The sequence below is a fragment of the Bolinopsis microptera genome, chromosome 7 (assembly GCF_026151205.1).
Source record: "Bolinopsis microptera isolate Bmic1 chromosome 7, MBARI_Bmic_1.0, whole genome shotgun sequence".
In the NCBI taxonomy this organism is placed as follows: Eukaryota; Metazoa; Ctenophora; class Tentaculata; order Lobata; family Bolinopsidae; genus Bolinopsis; species Bolinopsis microptera.
Window position 1 is genome coordinate 14,192,955 of NC_087078.1, and position 19,663 is coordinate 14,212,617.

General features: G+C 40.5%; 1 protein-coding gene across 1 annotated transcript in view; it reads left to right on the plus strand.

Moving 5' to 3' along the window:
• The first annotated feature begins 13,798 nt into the window (after positions 1 to 13,798).
• The window catches only part of LOC134818593 (uncharacterized), an 8,321-nt gene continuing 2,456 nt past the window's right edge, over positions 13,799 to 19,663 (plus strand). The window contains exons 1-9 of the mRNA XM_063828234.1: positions 13,799 to 14,329; positions 14,487 to 14,594; positions 14,809 to 14,883; positions 15,075 to 17,241; positions 17,355 to 17,507; positions 17,657 to 17,737; positions 18,233 to 18,443; positions 18,604 to 19,243; positions 19,395 to 19,445. Coding sequence (XP_063684304.1) covers positions 14,165 to 14,329; positions 14,487 to 14,594; positions 14,809 to 14,883; positions 15,075 to 17,241; positions 17,355 to 17,507; positions 17,657 to 17,737; positions 18,233 to 18,443; positions 18,604 to 18,727 — 3,084 coding nt within the window. The 5' untranslated portion in view covers positions 13,799 to 14,164 and the 3' untranslated portion in view covers positions 18,728 to 19,243; positions 19,395 to 19,445. The remainder of the gene's footprint in view (positions 14,330 to 14,486; positions 14,595 to 14,808; positions 14,884 to 15,074; positions 17,242 to 17,354; positions 17,508 to 17,656; positions 17,738 to 18,232; positions 18,444 to 18,603; positions 19,244 to 19,394; positions 19,446 to 19,663) is intronic.

Here is a 19,663-nt window from a genome sequence, read left to right on the forward strand (position 1 = left end):
CCCGGGTCTTCTGCTTGGGAGGTGATCGTGTTACCACTACACCACAGTAGTGGTAACACAGTAATGATGTCATCATTACTGCACCTTTTTCCACGGTATAATGACGTCATTCTCGTCTGGGTTGTATAAGGCAACGGTGCAAGCCCCACTGCAGCTGTTTATCTTCGCATCAACACAATCTGAATCTTTAGAACAAGGTTCTGGAGCTTCCGACAACCAACACCACTCTATCAGTGTGTACAGGTTGTAAAAATTGTTACAAGTACCAGCTGGGCCGTCCCAACTCATTACACCAGCCCCGTTGCATTGACTCCAGCATTTATTGTCAGTACAGCCGGGGGGGTAATGACTACTTTTGGGAACTTGGGGAATTACGTCAACGATTTTACCCCGAGTCCCCATGATTTTTAGTCCCCAAAAGTCTCCATTAGTCCCCATTTAGACGATTTTTAGTCCCCAAAAGTCTCCATTAGTCCCCATTTAGATTTATCCTACTCTTATCTTGGACAAAACATCTCGATCGTATCGTTATTAAATTTAAACTAACTTGAAAACCATAAATAACTGTCAAAAATTCTGGGGACTTATGAACACAGAATGTCATAGTTGCAGGAGTAGATGTCTTCGTAGTCCAGGTTGCATTTTTCGTACTCAACAACGTATCCACCATTGCCCCACTCTCCAGCAGACAAATGTACTGCAGCGATCAGAAGAGTGGTTGTGATAACCGTATACCACTTTGTTATCTTTAGATAACTAAGATATTCTTAAGATTGAGAGATTGAACTGGAAATGAATAATGATTCTTTCCCTGCCTTGCTTTTAGTTTTATAATTATAAAATCTGAACAGGTGGTCAGGGTGTTAAAAGCTGTTTAAACTTTGTAGACTTGTTACTAATACTTTGTTCGAATTAAACGCATAATTCAAATGAGCTGTTGATAGTGAATCTTTAAAAGTTGCACGGAAACGACTAATTTAAAGTTGTGTTGTGAACCGTAGAAATATTACCTGAGGACCCCAGGCTTTAATGTTGGTAAACAACCAAATAGAGATTAGGCGGAATGACAGGCTGAGCGCGGCCCAGTAATAGAAATATTACCATCTTCTTGTTTCTGCATCTGCGTCCAGACTATTGTATTTGGTTAGACTAGACGTAGAGCAAAACGTTTCAGTAGAAAAAGTAAAACGTTACCTGGGGATTGATTGTCAATTGTCATACGTTGCATGATCCGCCGCGCACGAGTGCGCGGCCCCCTGTATCGTAGAAACGCTATTACTATACCACTTATTACCTGAGGACCCCAGGCTTTAATGTTGGTAAACAACATAATAGAGATTAGGCGGAATGACAGGCTGAGCGCGGCCCAGTAAAGTAATACCACTTAGTGCTTAGTGAAACGACAACGCGACGGGGATGTCACGACGGAATTAAACTGGAATTAAACTGGAATTAAACTTAAATAGTCAGGGGGAACACTAACGAACCCGTCGTGACAATACATCAATGAAATAAATAAGATAATTTTAAAGAAAATCATAAATAAGACCCAAAACACGTTTAAAAAATTAACTTCACTAAAATCTGATCGAACGAAAAAGAAATAAAATCAAATATAATAATTTAACCTGGTTAAAGTGGATAATGCACCGACAAGGTAATAAATTATGCAGGAATGGTTCATAAAATTCACAAAATTACTCCAAAAGTCAAAAATACACTATCAGGAAAGATTACACACAAACTCAAAGACGGGCGTAAATTATGCAACTGTAACTCCAAATGAAAACAGTTCGAACACTCGTTTAAGGGCCACTGGGGTAGTTAAAATGTCCTTAAGACAGTGACTCGGAATCGTTACCGGATGTGTTAGATCGAGTGGAAGACGATGTTGGTGTCTTTTTCGGATTTCTGATGCGATGACAGCTGCTGAGAAACTTGCCCAGTTCTTCTATGTGGGCTGAATTCATCATGTCTTTGTAGTTCCTGAGAAGTAAAAGCCCTTTAAGGTCATCTGAGAGAGAAGATCGTACTGAGTGGTACATGGGGCACTCAGTAAGGCAGTGTTCCTCGTCTTCAATAATCGTGCCTTCAAAGAAGGGAAGGTATTCGAAGCCGAGAACGTGATCCCTATCGCAGCAGAATCTGCATGCTCTTGGCCAGACTCCGGCCTCCTTCGTGTAACGCCCTCTTTCTATCATCAGGTCGTGGCTGCTGGAGCGGATTTTAGCTGTATTCGTTCGGAATTGCCTGCTCTTCAGATTGAGGTACTGCTCTTCTCCAAATTCCTCCTTGATTTTGTTGTAGAACAGCATCTTGGTTTGCGATCCCAGGTCCACCCTCCAGTCATTGATAAAGACATCCCTCATGGTGCCATGAGCTGCTTCTGTTTCATAATGAGCCACAGAGCTAAGTTTCTCGTGCCAGGAGAGGTTAAGATTTTTCTGTTCCTGAAACGCTTGAGATACTAAAAAATTGACACTGTTCGTCTCAGAAGAAGCTCCGGAAAGTCTTTAGTACAGTCAAATCCGTCTTTTTGTCGGACAAAATTCGCAACAAAGCGATTTTAACGGGATATGGTCGGGACAGGTCCCAGGAATCATTCCAGAGAATTCCCAAAATCCTCGACTTCAGGAAAATCCACAATTACCACTTTTTTACCACCTTTTTACCACTTTGGTTTTCTGTAAATAAGTCACGTTCTGAATATCCTTGAAGACTCTAGTTTAAAGCATTGTGTTTAGAAAACAAAGAAGAACAACTTTTTCTTTAACAACTTTTTCAAAAATAAATTATTCAATTAATTAATTAAATAATTAATAAATTTTCAAATATTTCAAAAATATATTTTCATAAAAAATGTTCACAATTACATTCCACGTATAATGAACTAATTTTTATAAAAATTTTCACTTTCAATATTTTGGACTTGTAAAATTTTCGAAATTTGTAAAGAAAAACCACTATTTACCACTTTTTACCACATCGAATCTCCGCTAATAAAACGACTTCTGAATTTCGTAGAAGGTTCTAGATTGAACCAATGTGTTCAAAGTATAAAAGAGAACAACTTTTTATCTGACAACCTTTGGATTAGATAATTAATTAATTAGCTAATTCGATTATTAAACAAATATTCAAAAATTATAAAAATTATTTTTGATCAAAATATTTTAAAATTACATATCACGAATAATTAACAAATTTTCATTAAATTAATCGGGAAACCGAAGTAGTACTTTATATAACCATATATACTAGATAAGAGTCTAACTTATGAGTCCTCAGCTAGCACATTGGTGCAATTGTCCTGACATTTGAGGTTGATCCACAATGTATTCCTGCTTTTCTGCATGAACAAGCATTGCCACAACCTGATTTTAAACAGTTGCAAATGATTTTTTAAATGAGCTTTTTCGGAGCTGTACTCATAAGAGTGGTCACTGGTACATGTGTCCCATTGTTCATCTTCCATCCCCAACTTATCGGATCTAGGTCATTCTCATCCCACGCCTGCAGCTGATGGTAAACACGATAAGAATGTTGTTCAGCTGCCCCAGATGTTGGCGGGAGCTGTTCGCACTTGATGTCTGCTGTTAAAGATTGCGACTTCTGTTCAAGAACTGAAAGTCTAGCTTCATCTAGTGATCTCGATTTTGATGAAATCAGCTGCAGCATCAAAAGTTCTCGACATACTTTATGGTAGCTGGTGTAGAATTTGCCGAATAAAAGGCATCTATTACACTTTCATCGATGGATGCGATCGTTCTGAAGAGCCGATCCTTACCAATCCAGTGAAAGCGTGGCATGCAGCAGTATCGTGTTTACGTACCTCCTACCAGTCGCACTTCGAATGTTCTCAATGTCATAGATGTAGCTTTTGGTGGTGAGAAACAGTTGTTGGTCAAATGCAAAGTGTTTTGTCATGTGCAGTAAAATGACAAGCAAATCAGTATCATCACCAATTACAGAAACAACAACTTGATTAGACCACTCAACTGCCTCTCTGCAAATCAAAACGATGTGCGAAACGGATTGAAAATTACGAAGTTATCAAGCAATTTGTTTATCTCGTTAGCGAAATTGATTGGGTTATCAATGATTACCTAATCGCTTATCACGTGACAGGGTGCTAGGATACTGAAATCGGGCTTTCTGCACGATTTCTGTGCCACGCTTTCACTGGATCAGACACCACCAGTCGAATCCACGGAGTTGGTAAGGATCGGCTATTCAGAACGATTCCAATAGTGGGAATCAGTGCACTAAGCTACGGAGAAAGTCATATGAAATTTTTGGGCGAGCGAATTAGTAACTTAATAAGAGCCTAACGTATGTGTACTATAACACCTCCCCCCTCCCCCGTACAATAACTTACCCTGTCTGTAATCCAGTTTGAGGATTTATCATTTGGTGCGATCTCTACGTTACAGAGTGGACATTTGTTTAAACTGTGTTCGTGGACTAAAGCAAAGATGGTCCTGACTCTGTTACAACGGACTCCTCTTCATTGGCCGATATAATAGTTAATAGCACTATGTTTACAGTATGCACTGAAGGGGTATCCTAGGAAGTTTCTTGAACTTTTAACAGGTACCCCTCCTCATTTAACCCTCAATTAAGTTTCCTATCATTCGGTTGAGTCGACCGTTGAGATCGCATAGATCCAATGGATCCTTAGCTACTCCCTAGACTAGGTGACACTGGGATTTGAACCCTGAACCTTCTGCGCTGATGCTCTAACCGCTAGGCTAGACATGAATCTTTGGAACTGGTCTATGGTCACTGTCTGCAATAATACACACAAGACGTCACTCTGAGCTGAATCAGTCATGCCGTTGTACTGCCGTTTAATTTCGTTCAGTGACCAGGGGTTGTTGATCCAACCTGTGGTGCGTTGATTTGTTTATTTATACAAGGTATGAGAGGCGTCAGGATAAAGAATAGGACTGTACGTATCCGTTTCAAATTTGCTGGGCATAGTTTAAAAGTTAAAGTGTACTTACTTAAAAGATAAATAGTTTAAATAGCACCTGGGGACAGCAACCCTTTCCATATTTCATTCCATACAAATTTACATCGTCGATCATTCGCCCTCTTAAAGCTATTCACCGAAACTAACTCCTCATTTGCCTGGTAAATTAAAACATTGTATTGGTTAAGAATACCTCTAGTTGCGCTCTCCGCTGACATCAAACTTAAAAGTAAAACGGTAAAAACATATTACTATTATTGTATATTAGTTGACAGCTACTTACATAGAATCTGCACGCGTACAGTATCAGGCACACGATGTGTTCTTCTTTTGTCAAAATATTAACTATTTCGTGTGATTTTAGTCCTCGATTTTTAGCAGATTCAACTTTTTTACGAAGAGAAGTCAACATAAAGTAAAGCTGAAGCTTACACTTCCAAACAAACTAGTTTAACAATCTAGTTAAGCACAACACTAAGTCGAGAGATATGATGTGTAAATAGTTATAATATAATAATGCCTTCGGCTCTTCGGGCTCCGCTTGATAATTCCCGACAGCTTGCTGGAGGGAATTTGCGGCCCGAAGAACCGGAGGTATTATGTATTATAATATTTTCCGGTTCCGAATTGGAAGGGGTGTAATCCGATACGTGCGCATGATACAATATAGTGTCTAATATATAGAACGCCAGTGTTATTTGTTTTACAACTTGCCGCCAGCCAGTCTGAGGTCTATGCTGATAATATCTTGGCTTCCCTTGCGGGATATATCGGCAAATTATCAGCTCTCAGTGTCCGAGACTTTTAGTGGATATAATTCCCGGAAGGTATTATAAGCTATAATGGTATCGTACAAATTTGGATATTTTACCGTTTATTCCATTTATCTGGATTTTTAATCTGTTATCTAATCTATGTGACGGTGTATGTTCTGTTATTCAAGTAAATTCATTTTACGTTTTACGTCACGGCAAATATTTTTGATAAAAATTATATTTTGAAATTTATAAAAATTTAATTATTATTTATTTAAAATATCAATTAATTATCTAATCCAAATGTTGTCAGATAAAAAGTTGTTCTCTTTTATATTTTGAACACATTGGTTCAATCTAGAACCTTCTACGAAATTCAGAAGTCGTTTTATTAGCGGAGATTCGATGTGGTAAAAAGTGGTAAATAGTGGTTTTTCTTTACAAATTTCGAAAATTTTACAAGTCCAAAATATTGAAAGTGAAAATTTTTATAAAAATTAGTTCATTATACGTGGAATGTAATTGTAAACATTTTTGGTGAAAATATATTTTTGAAATATTTGAAAATTTATTAATTATTTAATTAATTAATTAAATAATTTATTTTTGAAAAAGTTGTTAAAGAAAAAGTTGTTCTTCTTTGTTTTCTAAACACAATGCTTTAAACTAGAGTCTTCAAGGATATTCAGAACGTGACTTATTTACAGAAAACCAAAGTGGTAAAAAGGTGGTAAAAAAGTGGTAATTGTGGATTTTCCTGAAGTCGAGGATTTTGGGAATTCTCTGGAATGATTCCTGGGACCTGTCCCGACCATATCCCGTTAAAATCGCTTTGTTGCGAATTTTGTCCGACAAAGGCTTAAATTAGGACGGATTTGACTGTACTACTTCTAAAGTATCTGAGGCATTGTGGCAGAACTGAGAGGGCCCAGGGCATCCTTCCTGTATCCCCGTAACAGAAGTTGTTGTTAGTTTTCTTGTGCACACCCAGTACCCATTTGAGCATTTTGAGGTGTGTTGTCTCAAGAGTGTCTTTTGCTGCAACTTTTGATAGGTTGTGTCTTTGGCTGGGTTCACGCGCCATTTCTTTCACGAGGTGAGTCGAGGGTAGCCATATCTGACAGGCGTAAGTTGCTACCGGTTTCACCAGACAGTCAATTAGCTTTAGCATGGTTTTGGTGGTCAGAGCTCTGGTGTCTACCATGCGTTTTATCGAAAAGAATGCTCGAAGCGCCTTCTTCCTCAGTTCGTTCATGGCGCATTTAAAAGATCCATTGAGGCTGAGCTGGATACCTAAATAGCAGTAGGACCTTGTTGGAGAGATGTCGAGCTGTCCAAGCTTGAACCCGTACGAGCAGTTTAGCACCCGCGAGCTTGAGTTGAAGACCATTATTTTAGTCTTATCAATGTTGATAGATAGCTCCCATTTGTTTGCAAAATCATTTAGGCAGTTAAGCTCTTTCTGAAGGCTTTGGTGGTCAAGAGCTAAAAGGATGAGATCGTCGGCCCAGAGCAGGTGGTTGACTGGGAAGCCATTAAGTTCAGCGACAGAGAGATCTTCTAGGGCTGCTAGATGGATGGAGAGGTCGTAGATGTATATCTTAAACAATTCAGGAGACATTGGATGCCCCTGCTCTGTTCCAATGGTGACATCAATGGTCTCCGATAGTTTTTGGATCAGTTTGATGCGGGTCACCGAGTTGCTGTACATGTTCTTAAGGCAAGCGAAGAAGTTCCCTCCGATACCAAGGTGATTGAGCTTATACATGAGTGCTTCTCTGCACACCGTATCGAACGCTTTCCGGTAGTCAACAAAACAAGCAAACACTCTCTTTTTGAGCTTTTTCGTGTATTTCTCAATAATTGTGGTAATTGTAAGGATGTGATCCGAGCACTGTGCACCAGCTCTGAAGCCAAGTTGGTGGGGGAAATCGGGGCAGATAACTTTGCGGAAGTCGATAAGTCTTTCAAGGAGAAGAGAAGCAAATAGCTTCCCTAGACAGCTTCCAACAGTTATCGCCCTGTAGTTGTCAGGGTTCTGTTTGTCGCCCTTCTTGTGGAGAGGGGTGGTTATCGAACAATTCCATGGGTAAGTCCCCTGTTCCAGGCAGCCGTTGAACAACTTGAGAAGAACTTTCCTTAGGCAAAGTTTGGAGTTCTTGAGCATCTCGTTCGATATTAGGTCCAGTGATACGCTCTTGTTGTTTTTGAGTTTGTTGATCACCTTTTCAAGCTCTTGTAGAGTGAACTCCATGTTAAGATTTTCCACTTCAGTTGGTAGGTCAGGGTGGCTGCTCCCATCATTGCTTGCGTTGTGGGCTTGAAGTTCACGGTGGGATGGATCCTTGCACTTTTGGTTGTAGAGGTCGTTGAAGAATTTGTGAAAAGCAAATAGATCGTACAGATCGAATGTCTCAGGATCTCTACAGGAGGACGAGAGATCTTTCAGAGCAGACCAGTTAATGTCATTGCCATTGTTTATTTTTTCGTTCAGTTGAAAGAGATATGCGCCTTTTTGGATCGAACTTGAGCCCTGTATTCCTTTTTCGGAGGTAAAACTTAGCACGAGTAGGTTCCACTAACATGGGATCAATGTAGGGGTTGTTCTTTACTCTTTCGATCTTGCAGACTTGACGTTTTGCCTTTCTGCAGTCCCAATCGAACCATTTGTTTTTGTTAGTGTGAAGACGGCCACTTTTTTGGGTAGTGACCTGGCTGGCTAGGTTAATGTAGGTTGTAATCACAGAGTCATTGTATTTTCGAATGTCTTCGGGGCAGGTGATGTCATTTGCTAGGAGCGATTCGACCTTCTGCATGAATTGGGCATCATTCTGGGCCGACTTGAACTTTTCTGATGTACCAAACCCAGTGCTAGTGTCTTTGGTCCACTTGAAGGGCTTCGGCACTGGTGCTAGTTTCCGTTCACGTTCTTTATAGAGGTTGTCATCAAGAAGATTCACCCCATGGTTTGTGGTGAGGGCGGTTGATATCGGTCTGTGGTCTGAGTAAGGTGTGATATCGCCCACATAAAAGGACCTAACCCGATGGTGGATATCTCGTGAGACACAGATGTAATCAACAGTGCTGGCTCCGTGACGTTGAATGCATGTATGGCTACCGAAAATGTCTGGCAACTTGGTCGTTTAGCTCCGGACAGTCTATGCAACGTCTATGCAACGTCCGTGCAACAACAAAAGAACCGTCTATGCAACGTCTATGCAACGTCCCTGCACAATGAACACTCTATGCACACTCCCTGCACGGTCAGTCTATGCAACGTCTATGCAACGTCTATGCAACGTCTATGCAACGTCCCTGCACAGTACCATATGAACACCGGCTACTAGCCGGCTACTAGCCGGCTAGTAGCCACTTTTGTAATAACAGCTCCTCAACTTCACATTAACAACCGGCTACTAACCGGCACTTGAAAAGTGGTCACTAGCCGGCTACTAACCGGCTACTAGCCGGCTAGTGACCACAAAGTGGCTACTAACCGGCTACTAAGCGGTCACTAGCCGGCTATTAGCCGAGCTCTAAAGCAGACCTATTAGTAGCCGGTTCTAAACCGGCTACTAGCCGGCACTTGAAAAGCGGTCACTAGCCGGCTACTAACCGGCTACTAACCGGCTAGTAACCACCAAGTGGCTACTAACCGGCTACTAACCGGTCACTAGCCGGCCCTAAAGCAGACCTATTAGTAGCCGGTTAGTAGCCGGTTAGTAGCCACTTGGTGGTTACTAGCCGGTTAGTAGCCGGTTAGTAGCCGGCTAGTGACCGCTTTTCAAGTGCCGGCTAGTAGCCGGTTTAGAACCGGCTACTAATAGGTCTGCTTTAGAGCTCGGCTAATAGCCGGCTAGTGACCGCTTAGTAGCCGGTTAGTAGCCACTTTGTGGTCACTAGCCGGCTAGTAGCCGGTTAGTAGCCGGCTAGTGACCACTTTTCAAGTGCCGGTTAGTAGCCGGTTGTTAATGTGAAGTTGAGGAGCTGTTATTACAAAAGTGGCTACTAGCCGGCTAGTAGCCGGCTAGTAGCCGGTGTTCATATGGTACTGTGCAGGGACGTTGCAGGGACGTTGCATAGACGTTGCATAGACGTTGCATAGACGTTGCATAGACTGACCGTGCAGGGAGTGTGCATAGAGTGTTCATTGTGCAGGGACGTTGCATAGACGTTGCATAGACGGTTCTTTTGTTGTTGCACGGACGTTGCATAGACGTTGCATAGACTGTCCGGAGCTAAACGACCAACTTCCCTAAGCGTCTCCAATAGTCCTTCCATTGAGAATTATCATCCCTGCTGTTTGGAGAAGCTCAATGAACGGTTTGCCATTCGAATTCAAAGTTCGGTCCTGATTGTTCCTTGGTGTCAAGGCTGTTATGAATTGAGGAGGGTCGAGATCGACATGTATATTCCTAGATTCGCAGGGAATAAGAAAATCTTTCAGAGTACCGGTCCGTGCGTTCATATCCCCAAGTATGGCGGCATCTTCTGTGTCGGGAATCCTGGATAGGCACTCCTCAAGTTGTTCGCAAGTAGTGATGTATTCCTCGGTATTCGAACGTATACGTTTTTATACGAACCGTGTGCTGGCGAGTCGTATACATTGATAAGGTTTAGGTCCTTGTCAAGATTAAAGTATTTGGCTCTTAGCTTGACGATGAGTATGTCGTCACAATCTGGTACGTGGACTCTAACAGCTCCAGCTGCTAGGTGTTTATGAATCGCCGTGCATACACCGCCTGAGTTTGTTCCTGTCCTGTTAGCATTGAAGCATTTGAAGTCACGTAAAGAAACTTGCCCTTTAGTTTCTTGCAAGCAGATAACGTCGTGACTGTTAAGGAGCTTCTGAACTTCATCGATTTCAAATTTGATACCTTCAAACTTGTCACGCTGATGGTTGATGTTCCAGCTCATCAGCCTAAGGCAATTGCGTGTGTCCCGGTTTTTACTCATCTTTGAAACGGTTCGAGCTGCTTTTTTGACGAGGATTTCCATCGTGGCTCTGGTGAGGAATGCGCGTCGTCTTCTTAAGTCCTTCACGAAGGCTGACGTAGAGCATTTTTTCACCTCTGTTTTTTAGGGTAAATCCAGTGTTGATAGAATAACTGTTCTGGTTGCCAACCCGGTCGTTAGCAAACGTGAATATGCGTGTACGAGCGGTTTCGCTATGTCTGTGGAACCAGCTAACATTGCTTTTAATTTCGTTGTTAACAGCTTTGATTCGCTCGTTCATTTTCTTGTCATTAGAGGTTGGAATGAAAAGGGAGAAACATATCTGAGCTTTGCGGGTCTCCAGGAGATACTCTGCGAGTTCGTGGATAGCTCCAGATGGGATACATTTCCTCTTCGTAAGGTCGTTGATACCCAGGTGAACGTAAATACAGTCTGGTCGTAGCTTATTCAACTTCTCGTTGAGCTGTTTTCGTTTCTTTGCTAGGTTTTCGAGACTTGATGCCCCGAATTGGTGCACATTGAATTGAGAACTGAAACTACGTGGATTGAACTTGTCAAAGTTACTATCGTGTATGAGAAGTACCGTGTGCCTACGATAGATATGAGAGTTCCTGGTTCCAGTTCCTGTGCCTGGTCCGACTTCCCGAGATTGTGAAGTTGAGGATGGTACATGATCTTCACGCCGATGAGGCATGCGGCTATCATTTAGAGAATTGTCTAGGCGCTCTTCTTGAGCTTGTTCGTTCAGGACAGTTGTCATGCGGCTACCATTTTGAGACCCGTCTTGTCCCCCACCAGTGGGTGAGTTGGTGCGTTGATTGCCTCTGCTGCCGTTTTGTAGCCGCTCACTTTGGCTCGGTTTTCTCTCACGGTGGTTTTTGTTGTTACGTTTGTCTGCTTTTGTAAACGGATTTCCGCTGTTAGCTGCCGATATTGAGGCCCAGGTAGGGGTTCCTGTTGCATTCGGACCATTCCTTTGAACGTCCCGGGTAGCAGTGTCAGGTTTGCTTATATGCGTTACAACGGGCTGTACGTCATTTGCAAGGACAATTGCTACATTCTCATGGTTAGTCTCAAGGGCCTCAATTCTTGTCCTGTTAGATGAGCTTACAGTGTCAAGTGACTGAAAAGCGTTGTTGAACTCGTTCCTAAGCGAATCGATTGAGGCGATCGTTTCATTCTTAGCAGAACTTACCGTGCTTCTAAGAGCTTTCTTCAGTTTATCTTGCTCGAGCTCTAGATCTTCAAATCGCCTCTTGGAGGTGTTACTCACTTTTTCGGACGTTTTGACGCTGTCTGCGACCTCGGCTCTAACTTCCTGTAGTGATTGAATCTCTCTGTTGGCTATGATCTCGAGGGTTCTATTTTGTTCGTCAACTGCATCCCTGAGCAAATTGAGGTCAACCCTAAGTTGTCTCACTTTGTCCTCCAGCGGGCTAACCTTGCTTTTGACGATACGGTCCATGTTTTTATCTGAGATTGTTGGGGATGATACAATCAGATCAGATAGTGCCTTTTGCTGCAGCATCTCTTCTTTAATGGTGCAGATGCTTTCCTGCAGCACAGTCACTGCCGTCCTGAGCTCAGAACAGTTGCTGCATTCCGTCTTCGCCAGGCGGTCCTTTTGAGGCGGGTAAAGGTCTGATGGCACAACTTTCTCGAAAATGTTTTCAGTGGGCTGCCCACCAGGTTCAATGATGTCGTGAGCAGTTGGTTTGTGGTTGGCTGTTGGCATAAGGCACGCCACAGGAGCTCCTTTGGCTTTTCTTTTTCTTCTTCTTTGCTTCCTGCCGCTTCTTCTTTGAGTGAGATTGGACAGAAGGAAAGTCGACCTTTGTCTCTGTGCTGCCCCCGACGTGATACATGAAGGGATTGACACACGCTGCAACCCCTTTTCGCGCGCGGCGGCCGGCCGGAGTGCACGAGAACGCTCCTACCACCTACTAAATCGCTCCCCAAATTTTAAGAAAATTCTTGTGAAAAGGCCCATTGGGCATGAAAGTGATCTAAATCGGTGTATTTTTGGACGCTGATTCCGAATCACCCCCATGACGTAGGGCTAAAATGCTTCCCTGGAGAGTTATAGGCAAAGAACCCTTTTGGTCACGTGACAGGCTAGTAAAATCACAAATACGAATTCGATTGTTTCTAGGGCTCGGGTTAGGGTTAGGGTTGTGGTAAGGGTTATAGATAGCTTCGAGGTTAGGGTTGGGATTAGGGTTTATGTAAAACCGTTTTGTACGGCTGAAAAACCATAAAAAGCAAAGTCACGTGAAATTTTTTCCCGATCCTTACTGGGCCGCGCTCAGCCTGTCATTCCGCCTAATCTCTATAATGTTTACCAACATTAAAGCCTGGGGTCCTCAGTAGTTTAATGGGAGTTTTTCGAGCTGTATTTACCCCAAAAATTGGGGCACATTTAGCTTTAGCACATTTGACTAATCTGCCAGATATTTAGCCGGAGATTACAAGTTCGAATCCCAGTCAGAGTCGTTCTCCAAATTGATTATATTATTATTGTACACATTTTAACCTAGTTTAACCCATTATTCAATTTGTATCTAACTTAACCCTACATTATGCAATACAGATGTATCAACTAAACACATTCTTCACACAGCAGAAGTCGTTAAATGTATATAGTGTACACGTTCACGTAACATCAATATTGCATTGAGATGAGTACGACCATAGTTTGCGATCGACGATGGGCACATTGAAACAATGTTAACATCTGGCACGCATCGACCTTTGTACAGTGTGCTGATGAGGTGAAATAATGTCTAATGTGTTTTGATCTAAATTTAGTGTACTGTTTCAGGACAACACCTGGAACTTTGCTTACACTATCTCACTACTATTTAGCTTTCAGTTGTATGTTGCGTAACATTTATCTCTGTATGTTTCTTACCTCAATTTTAGAGGACTGTCCCTCATGACATTAGTGCGATCAGTGTTTGTCTTTGTTTGATTACTTGATAAGGTATAATTGCGAACAGGTGCGTGTTTTACTGGAAGTGGACAGTCTCTTCCTTCTTCATATCTTGAGGTCTTAGGTAAGTGATATCTATTAACGTTTAATCTGGATCAAAGTTGTTTTGTTTAATCTTACTCTCAAGGTTCGTACGATTCTGCTTTGTTGTATTTGAGCTGTTATAGTATATCAGCATAGTATTTTAGAACAATTGTTGAAATTGTAAGTTTTAAAAGATCATTATAATTCATCTTTTCGGTCGACCAGACTCTCTTCTTTACAACTACAAGTACAACATCGTGTCTTAAAACTTTACGTCGAAATTATATAAATATATTTATATGTCTTATGATTTACCATTTACTCATTTCCAACTAATTTTTCACACGTTGACTTGTCGTGGTTCCACCTCAATTTTCCTAATACAAAGTCTTGATGTACGTTCTATTATCTAACGGTAGCAATCTGATTTATTCTCACAGGAAGATACTAGTACACTAGTCCATGAAATACTGTCGCCTTAAAAGATGGGCTCTTCTTTTTCTGGGGGTTGGCTTGATGATGAATTCGGGCGGAGAGGGGACTGAACCTCAGTGTCAATTGTCTCCCTCTAGGAAGAAACAGAGGCGACGCGTTGGAGAATGCAGAGAATGCGGTTTTTGTGCAATGGTGACATTTATTTGATTTCATTCGATAAAATAATTACTAACTTAACTCGCAGCTGTATTTGTAAGTGGAAAACAAATTGTCTGTAGTGTCAATAAAAGTTCTTAGCTTACAGTTACTATTTCATTCTACAATTAATAATGATATCTGGGTTCCCTAGTCGGATATCGAGCTAAGAGAGCACGCATGTTCCGAAGAAAGCAGAAGTGGAGCAGAGTTTTGGCTGAAAGATGACAACACGAATTCTTCCAGAGAAACTCCAACGTCTGTGAGTGAAACTTCAACATTTCTTATTCCTACATTATCTTTATAAAGATATCATATCGTCGGATATCTGAATTACAACTATATGAATATCATTAACTTAACAAATTCAGATTAAACTGAGTAACAATTAACGTAATTGATCACGATAATGTTTAGATCTAGTCAATAACATTAAATCTGTAAATAATTCTTGATGACATTTTCCCGACTTTCAGACTGTAGACAATGAACATAACGACCAACATGAACATCAGGATGTTAATATCACAAGGAGCTCTTCTACAAATCGGGTAAGTTTAAGAACTACGTGCAGCTTGTTTGTCAATTACTAGTGTTGTCTGTACTAATATTCATGTTTGTACTTATATTCAAACGGCAACAATTAAAATTTACTTAACAATCATCACTATACTAACAATCATCGCTAAAATTCTTATATTTACCATGTTTCTAGTTTTGTGGTAAATGGATATAATTTCAGCACAAGATAACGACCTGTGATCGATGTGGTTCTGTGACCCGAAATGATCATCTCGACCGTCATCAGAAAAGTATTCGTTGTCGAATAAGGTGTGAAATCTGTGGTGTTAATGTTCAGTCAAATCTATTTTCGGAGCACAATAGTGAGCACTTGATGGATCTGAATCTCCAATTCCACCATGCTGATTCTATCGAGTCAACAACAAGTCCTTTAGAGGAATCAGTAGAAGAGGAGTCCGAGTACGGTGATGTCTACAAGAACTTTGGAAAGTACATTGGTACAAAAGTTAAGTTAGGAAGGTTGATGGACCGCTATAACTTTCAAGTTTCTAGCTTTAGTCCGAGTGAGTTGGTTCATTTATTTAAGAAAGTGTTTAGAGCTCAGAAAAACGCTTTTAAGGTGAACTTGTCCATGGGGTTGATTCTTCAGCATAAGACTTCTGGAGAGTACAGATTCAATTGGAGTTCACAAAATAATCAACTCCTATTTCTGAAACCAAGTCTTATTCGTAACTCTACGGATAAAAACGCTTTCATCCGATCGCTGAAAAGTATTTCTCTCATTAGTAAAGTCCAACGTCCGAATACTGAGTGGGTTTTTGTTAAGGTGACTAATGTTGAGTTCTTCATTTACAAGCTACCAGGAATAGCAATAGGATCTTCTGTTGAACTACCGCCACATCTTCTAAAAAACAAGGGTCTTAATGCTTTGACAAAGGATAAAAGGGGAAAACCATACGCCGATAAGAAATGCTTCTTCAGGTGTTTGGCGTTACTCCTTAACACGCCTCTAAACGGTTTGGAAAGAGCAACAAACAGACTCTTAAAAAAGTACTGTACAGAAGCCTCAATTACAAACTTTGACGGTGTATTCCTTGAACAACTTGAAGATATATCCCGAATCTTCAACATTGCGATCAATGTTTACACACAAAAGGAAAATCGTGATACAGACCTGATATTTCGGTCCACACTTGACAGCGAAAAAGTATTAAATCTTCATCTTCATGAGGACCACTTTAGTTTCGTCAAGGACCTAAACTTGTATTCAAACTCCTACAGATGTAAGAAGTGCGATAAGATCTGGTCTCATTCTGGCAATTTCCATCGTCACATTAAAAATTGTGAGGGAGGTGTGAAGGAGTACTATGGAAGTGGGGTATTCACTATAAAACCTACTATCTTTGATGAGTTAGAGTCGATAGGCATCCAGGTTCCAAAAGAAAACAGAAAGTTTCCATATCTGGCTGCTTTCGACATCGAATGTATGATTAAAAATACGGGTCGAGAGAGCTCTGAAAAGATAGAGTATTCTGCAGAGCATGAACTTGTGTCAATCTCCGTGTGCTCAAATGTGAAAGGCTTCAAAAAACCACAGTGTTTTGTACTTGAAAAAGAAGGTGAGCAAAAGAAGTTGGTTAAAGACATGCTTGACTACCTGCTTGAAATTAGTGAAACATCAACCATGATTTTAAAAGAAAAATTCGCTGACGTTTTGGAGCAACTTGAAAATTCACCTTTGCAGGATAAGTTCGAATCTTACCTCAGTCAACTTCCTGTTCTGAGTTTTAATGGAGCAAGATATGATTTGAAAGTCCTTAGGTCTGAGTTAGCTCCCCTATTGACACAGCTTGACTCTGTCAAGTTTGTGATCAAGAAAGGGACTGGGTACATGGTTATAGCAACAGAAGAGTTGAAATTTCTGGATGCGACGTACTACATAGCCCCAGGTTTTAACTATGACTCATTTATCAAGGCATATGGAGCTGCTAGTACTGCCAAATCGTTCTTTCCCTACGAGTTTCTAGATTGTCTGTCAAAGCTTGATTCTAAAGAATTTCCTTGTTATTCTGCCTTCTACTCCTCCCTCAAGAACGCAAATATGCTAGAACCATCTGTCGGTCAACAGAAAATTACAGATGAAGAGGTTTTGTGGATCAATCGTAGTCCTACAAAATCTGAACCGATAACAAAATCGGAGACTCAAACGATTGGACAAAAGCGTTATGATAATCTCAAGACTATCTTCGACGAGAGAGACTGGTCTATCCGAGATTATCTTGTTTACTACAACAACATTGATGTTGAACCTTTTATCCGAGCGTTGGAGAATATGTCCATATATTACACGGATCGAAATGTTGATCTGTTTAAGGATGCCGTATCAGGTAAGAAAATCGTTAATTTAGACAGCTTATACACCAATAATTTTAAACACGAGAATGAAGTCATTACTGTTCAATTTGTTGAATTTCTAGATAATCAATGTCCATGTTTTTAGCACCAGGGATAGCTGAGCGGATAGCCTTCCAGACTCTCGAGGAAGCCGAAACATTCTTTCTGTTCAACAAAAAGAATAAGGATCTCGTCAAGCTTTTCAGAGATAATCTGGTTGGAGGTCCTGCCATTATTTTTGATAGATTTCAGGAAACAGGTAAGTACACTTGATATGTCTTTTCCTGCAGGATCTAGCAGTTATAGCTCATTCTATCGTCGGTATGTTTCGAAAATAACGTCGATTTTAGAGTTAGAATGACTTATATTTACGTAGTAGAAGTATACCAGAGTTTTATGTTTTATCAGGCAAGACAAAGATTCGACATGATCCAGACGGTCCTTACTGCGCGAGAATACTGGGATATGATGCCAATGCACTTTATCTAAGTAAGTAATATCCATGATTTGTGTCATATCACGCAATTTATAAGTTATTAAGCTTTAAAAGTTAAGGTATTGTTTTCATGTAGTGCCAGGTCGATACCTAGTGGCTAGTACTATTATCGGATATTGACTGTCAGTCTACTTATCGACAATCAAAATCGGTTCAACGGGTCAGATATTACCATATGCGGAGCATTTCACGTCAAATACTACGGATGGTTAGGTGACACAGTTGTTAGAGCTTCTGCCTATGCAGAAATTTCAGGGTTCGAATTCTAGTGTCACCTTGTCCAGGGAGTAGCTAAGGATCCATTGGATCTATGCGATAATGCAATCTCCTCGGTCGACTCAGCTGAATGATAGGAAATTTGATTGAGTGTTAAATGAGAAGGGGTGTATAATGTATATCAAAATAACAAGAATCTTCTTAGAATACCTCTTTACTAGTAGTACTATTATAAATATATTACAGAATTAACATTAGTCAAACTTTCTCAGAGTGCATGGCTGAAGCTTGTCCTTGTGGAATGTACTTGAGACGCCAGGCTATTAATGGTTTTACCAAGGAATACCCATCAAATCAATCCTATGGGGCTACGCATTGGCTATCTTCTATTGAGGATAAGGAAAATATCCATATCCAGCACGCTCGTAACGGTTCTGAGTATCAAGTAGGCAGCAAGAAAATACGAGTGGATGGATTTTGCAAGTAAGTTATTTTAGAGCTTACTGAATGCAAATCACTTCGCTTTATTATAATGCACAGGTACGTGAGTATGCGAGTATTTTTAAAAACTTAATGTCGTTAGTTTCGTAGCAGTAATATCAAATTGAAACTGCATTAACAAACTAACGAAATGTGTTTTCAGGACGACAAATACTGTTTATCAGTATCATGGATGTTTTTATCACGGCTGCAATAATTGCTTCAGTGATACGAAATATGACCGCAAAACTCCTGCTAAAGTTGGAAGTCCTTTGATGAGCGGCTGAATGCTACGAAAAACATTGAAAGCTACATTCGAGAACAAGGTCATGAATTGGTAACGATTTGGGAATGTTCCTGGAGAGAACTGTGTAGTAAGCAAAAGCCAGCCAACAAGTATCATTACCCTGGCGAAGAAAAATTTCGATTGACCGAAACTGATATAATTTCGATGATTAAAAAAGGGTCATTGTTTGGAGCTGTTGAGGTTGATATACATGTCCCAGATCATTTAAAAGCAAAGTTTTCTGAGATGACTCCAATATTTAAAAATGTTGAGGTGACGGTAGAAAACATTGGTAGTTTCATGAACAGTTACCTCAACGAGTCTGGTAAAACGTTCTCACCGACAAAGTATTTGATTGGGTCTATGTTCGGACAGAAGATCCTCCTAATCACCCCACTACTTCTTTGGTATTTGGAGCATGGTCTGGAGGTTACAAAGATTTACCAAATCATTCAATTCCGGCCAATAAAGTGCTTTGAGAGATTCGCAAACCAAGTCTCTGATGATAGAAGAGCGGGTAAGGATTCGTCAATATCAAATTACGCTAAAAAATTGTGATAGAATGTCGTGATTGCTAGCTCTGAACAAAAATAAAAGAAAAACCTTTAAAAAATGAAATGGTAAAATAGATCATCACAGAAATAACATAATGACTTGCATAATTTCAGGTGATGCTGACAGTAGCAAGACTATGATTGCTGAGACTTCTAAACTGCTAGGTATCATTACATATAAATCCAGTATTTAACATTTTAACTCATTTATTTATTTATTTTTAAAAATTTTGTAGGATTTCCTGGTTTGTACGATTTCCTGGTCATAAAATTGTTGTTTTTAGGGAGTTGATACGTAAAAGTTGAAACATAAATGTCGTGTTTCAACTATTATACCAATACCCCTACCAATATGTTTCGATTCCTATGTTTCAACTTCCACT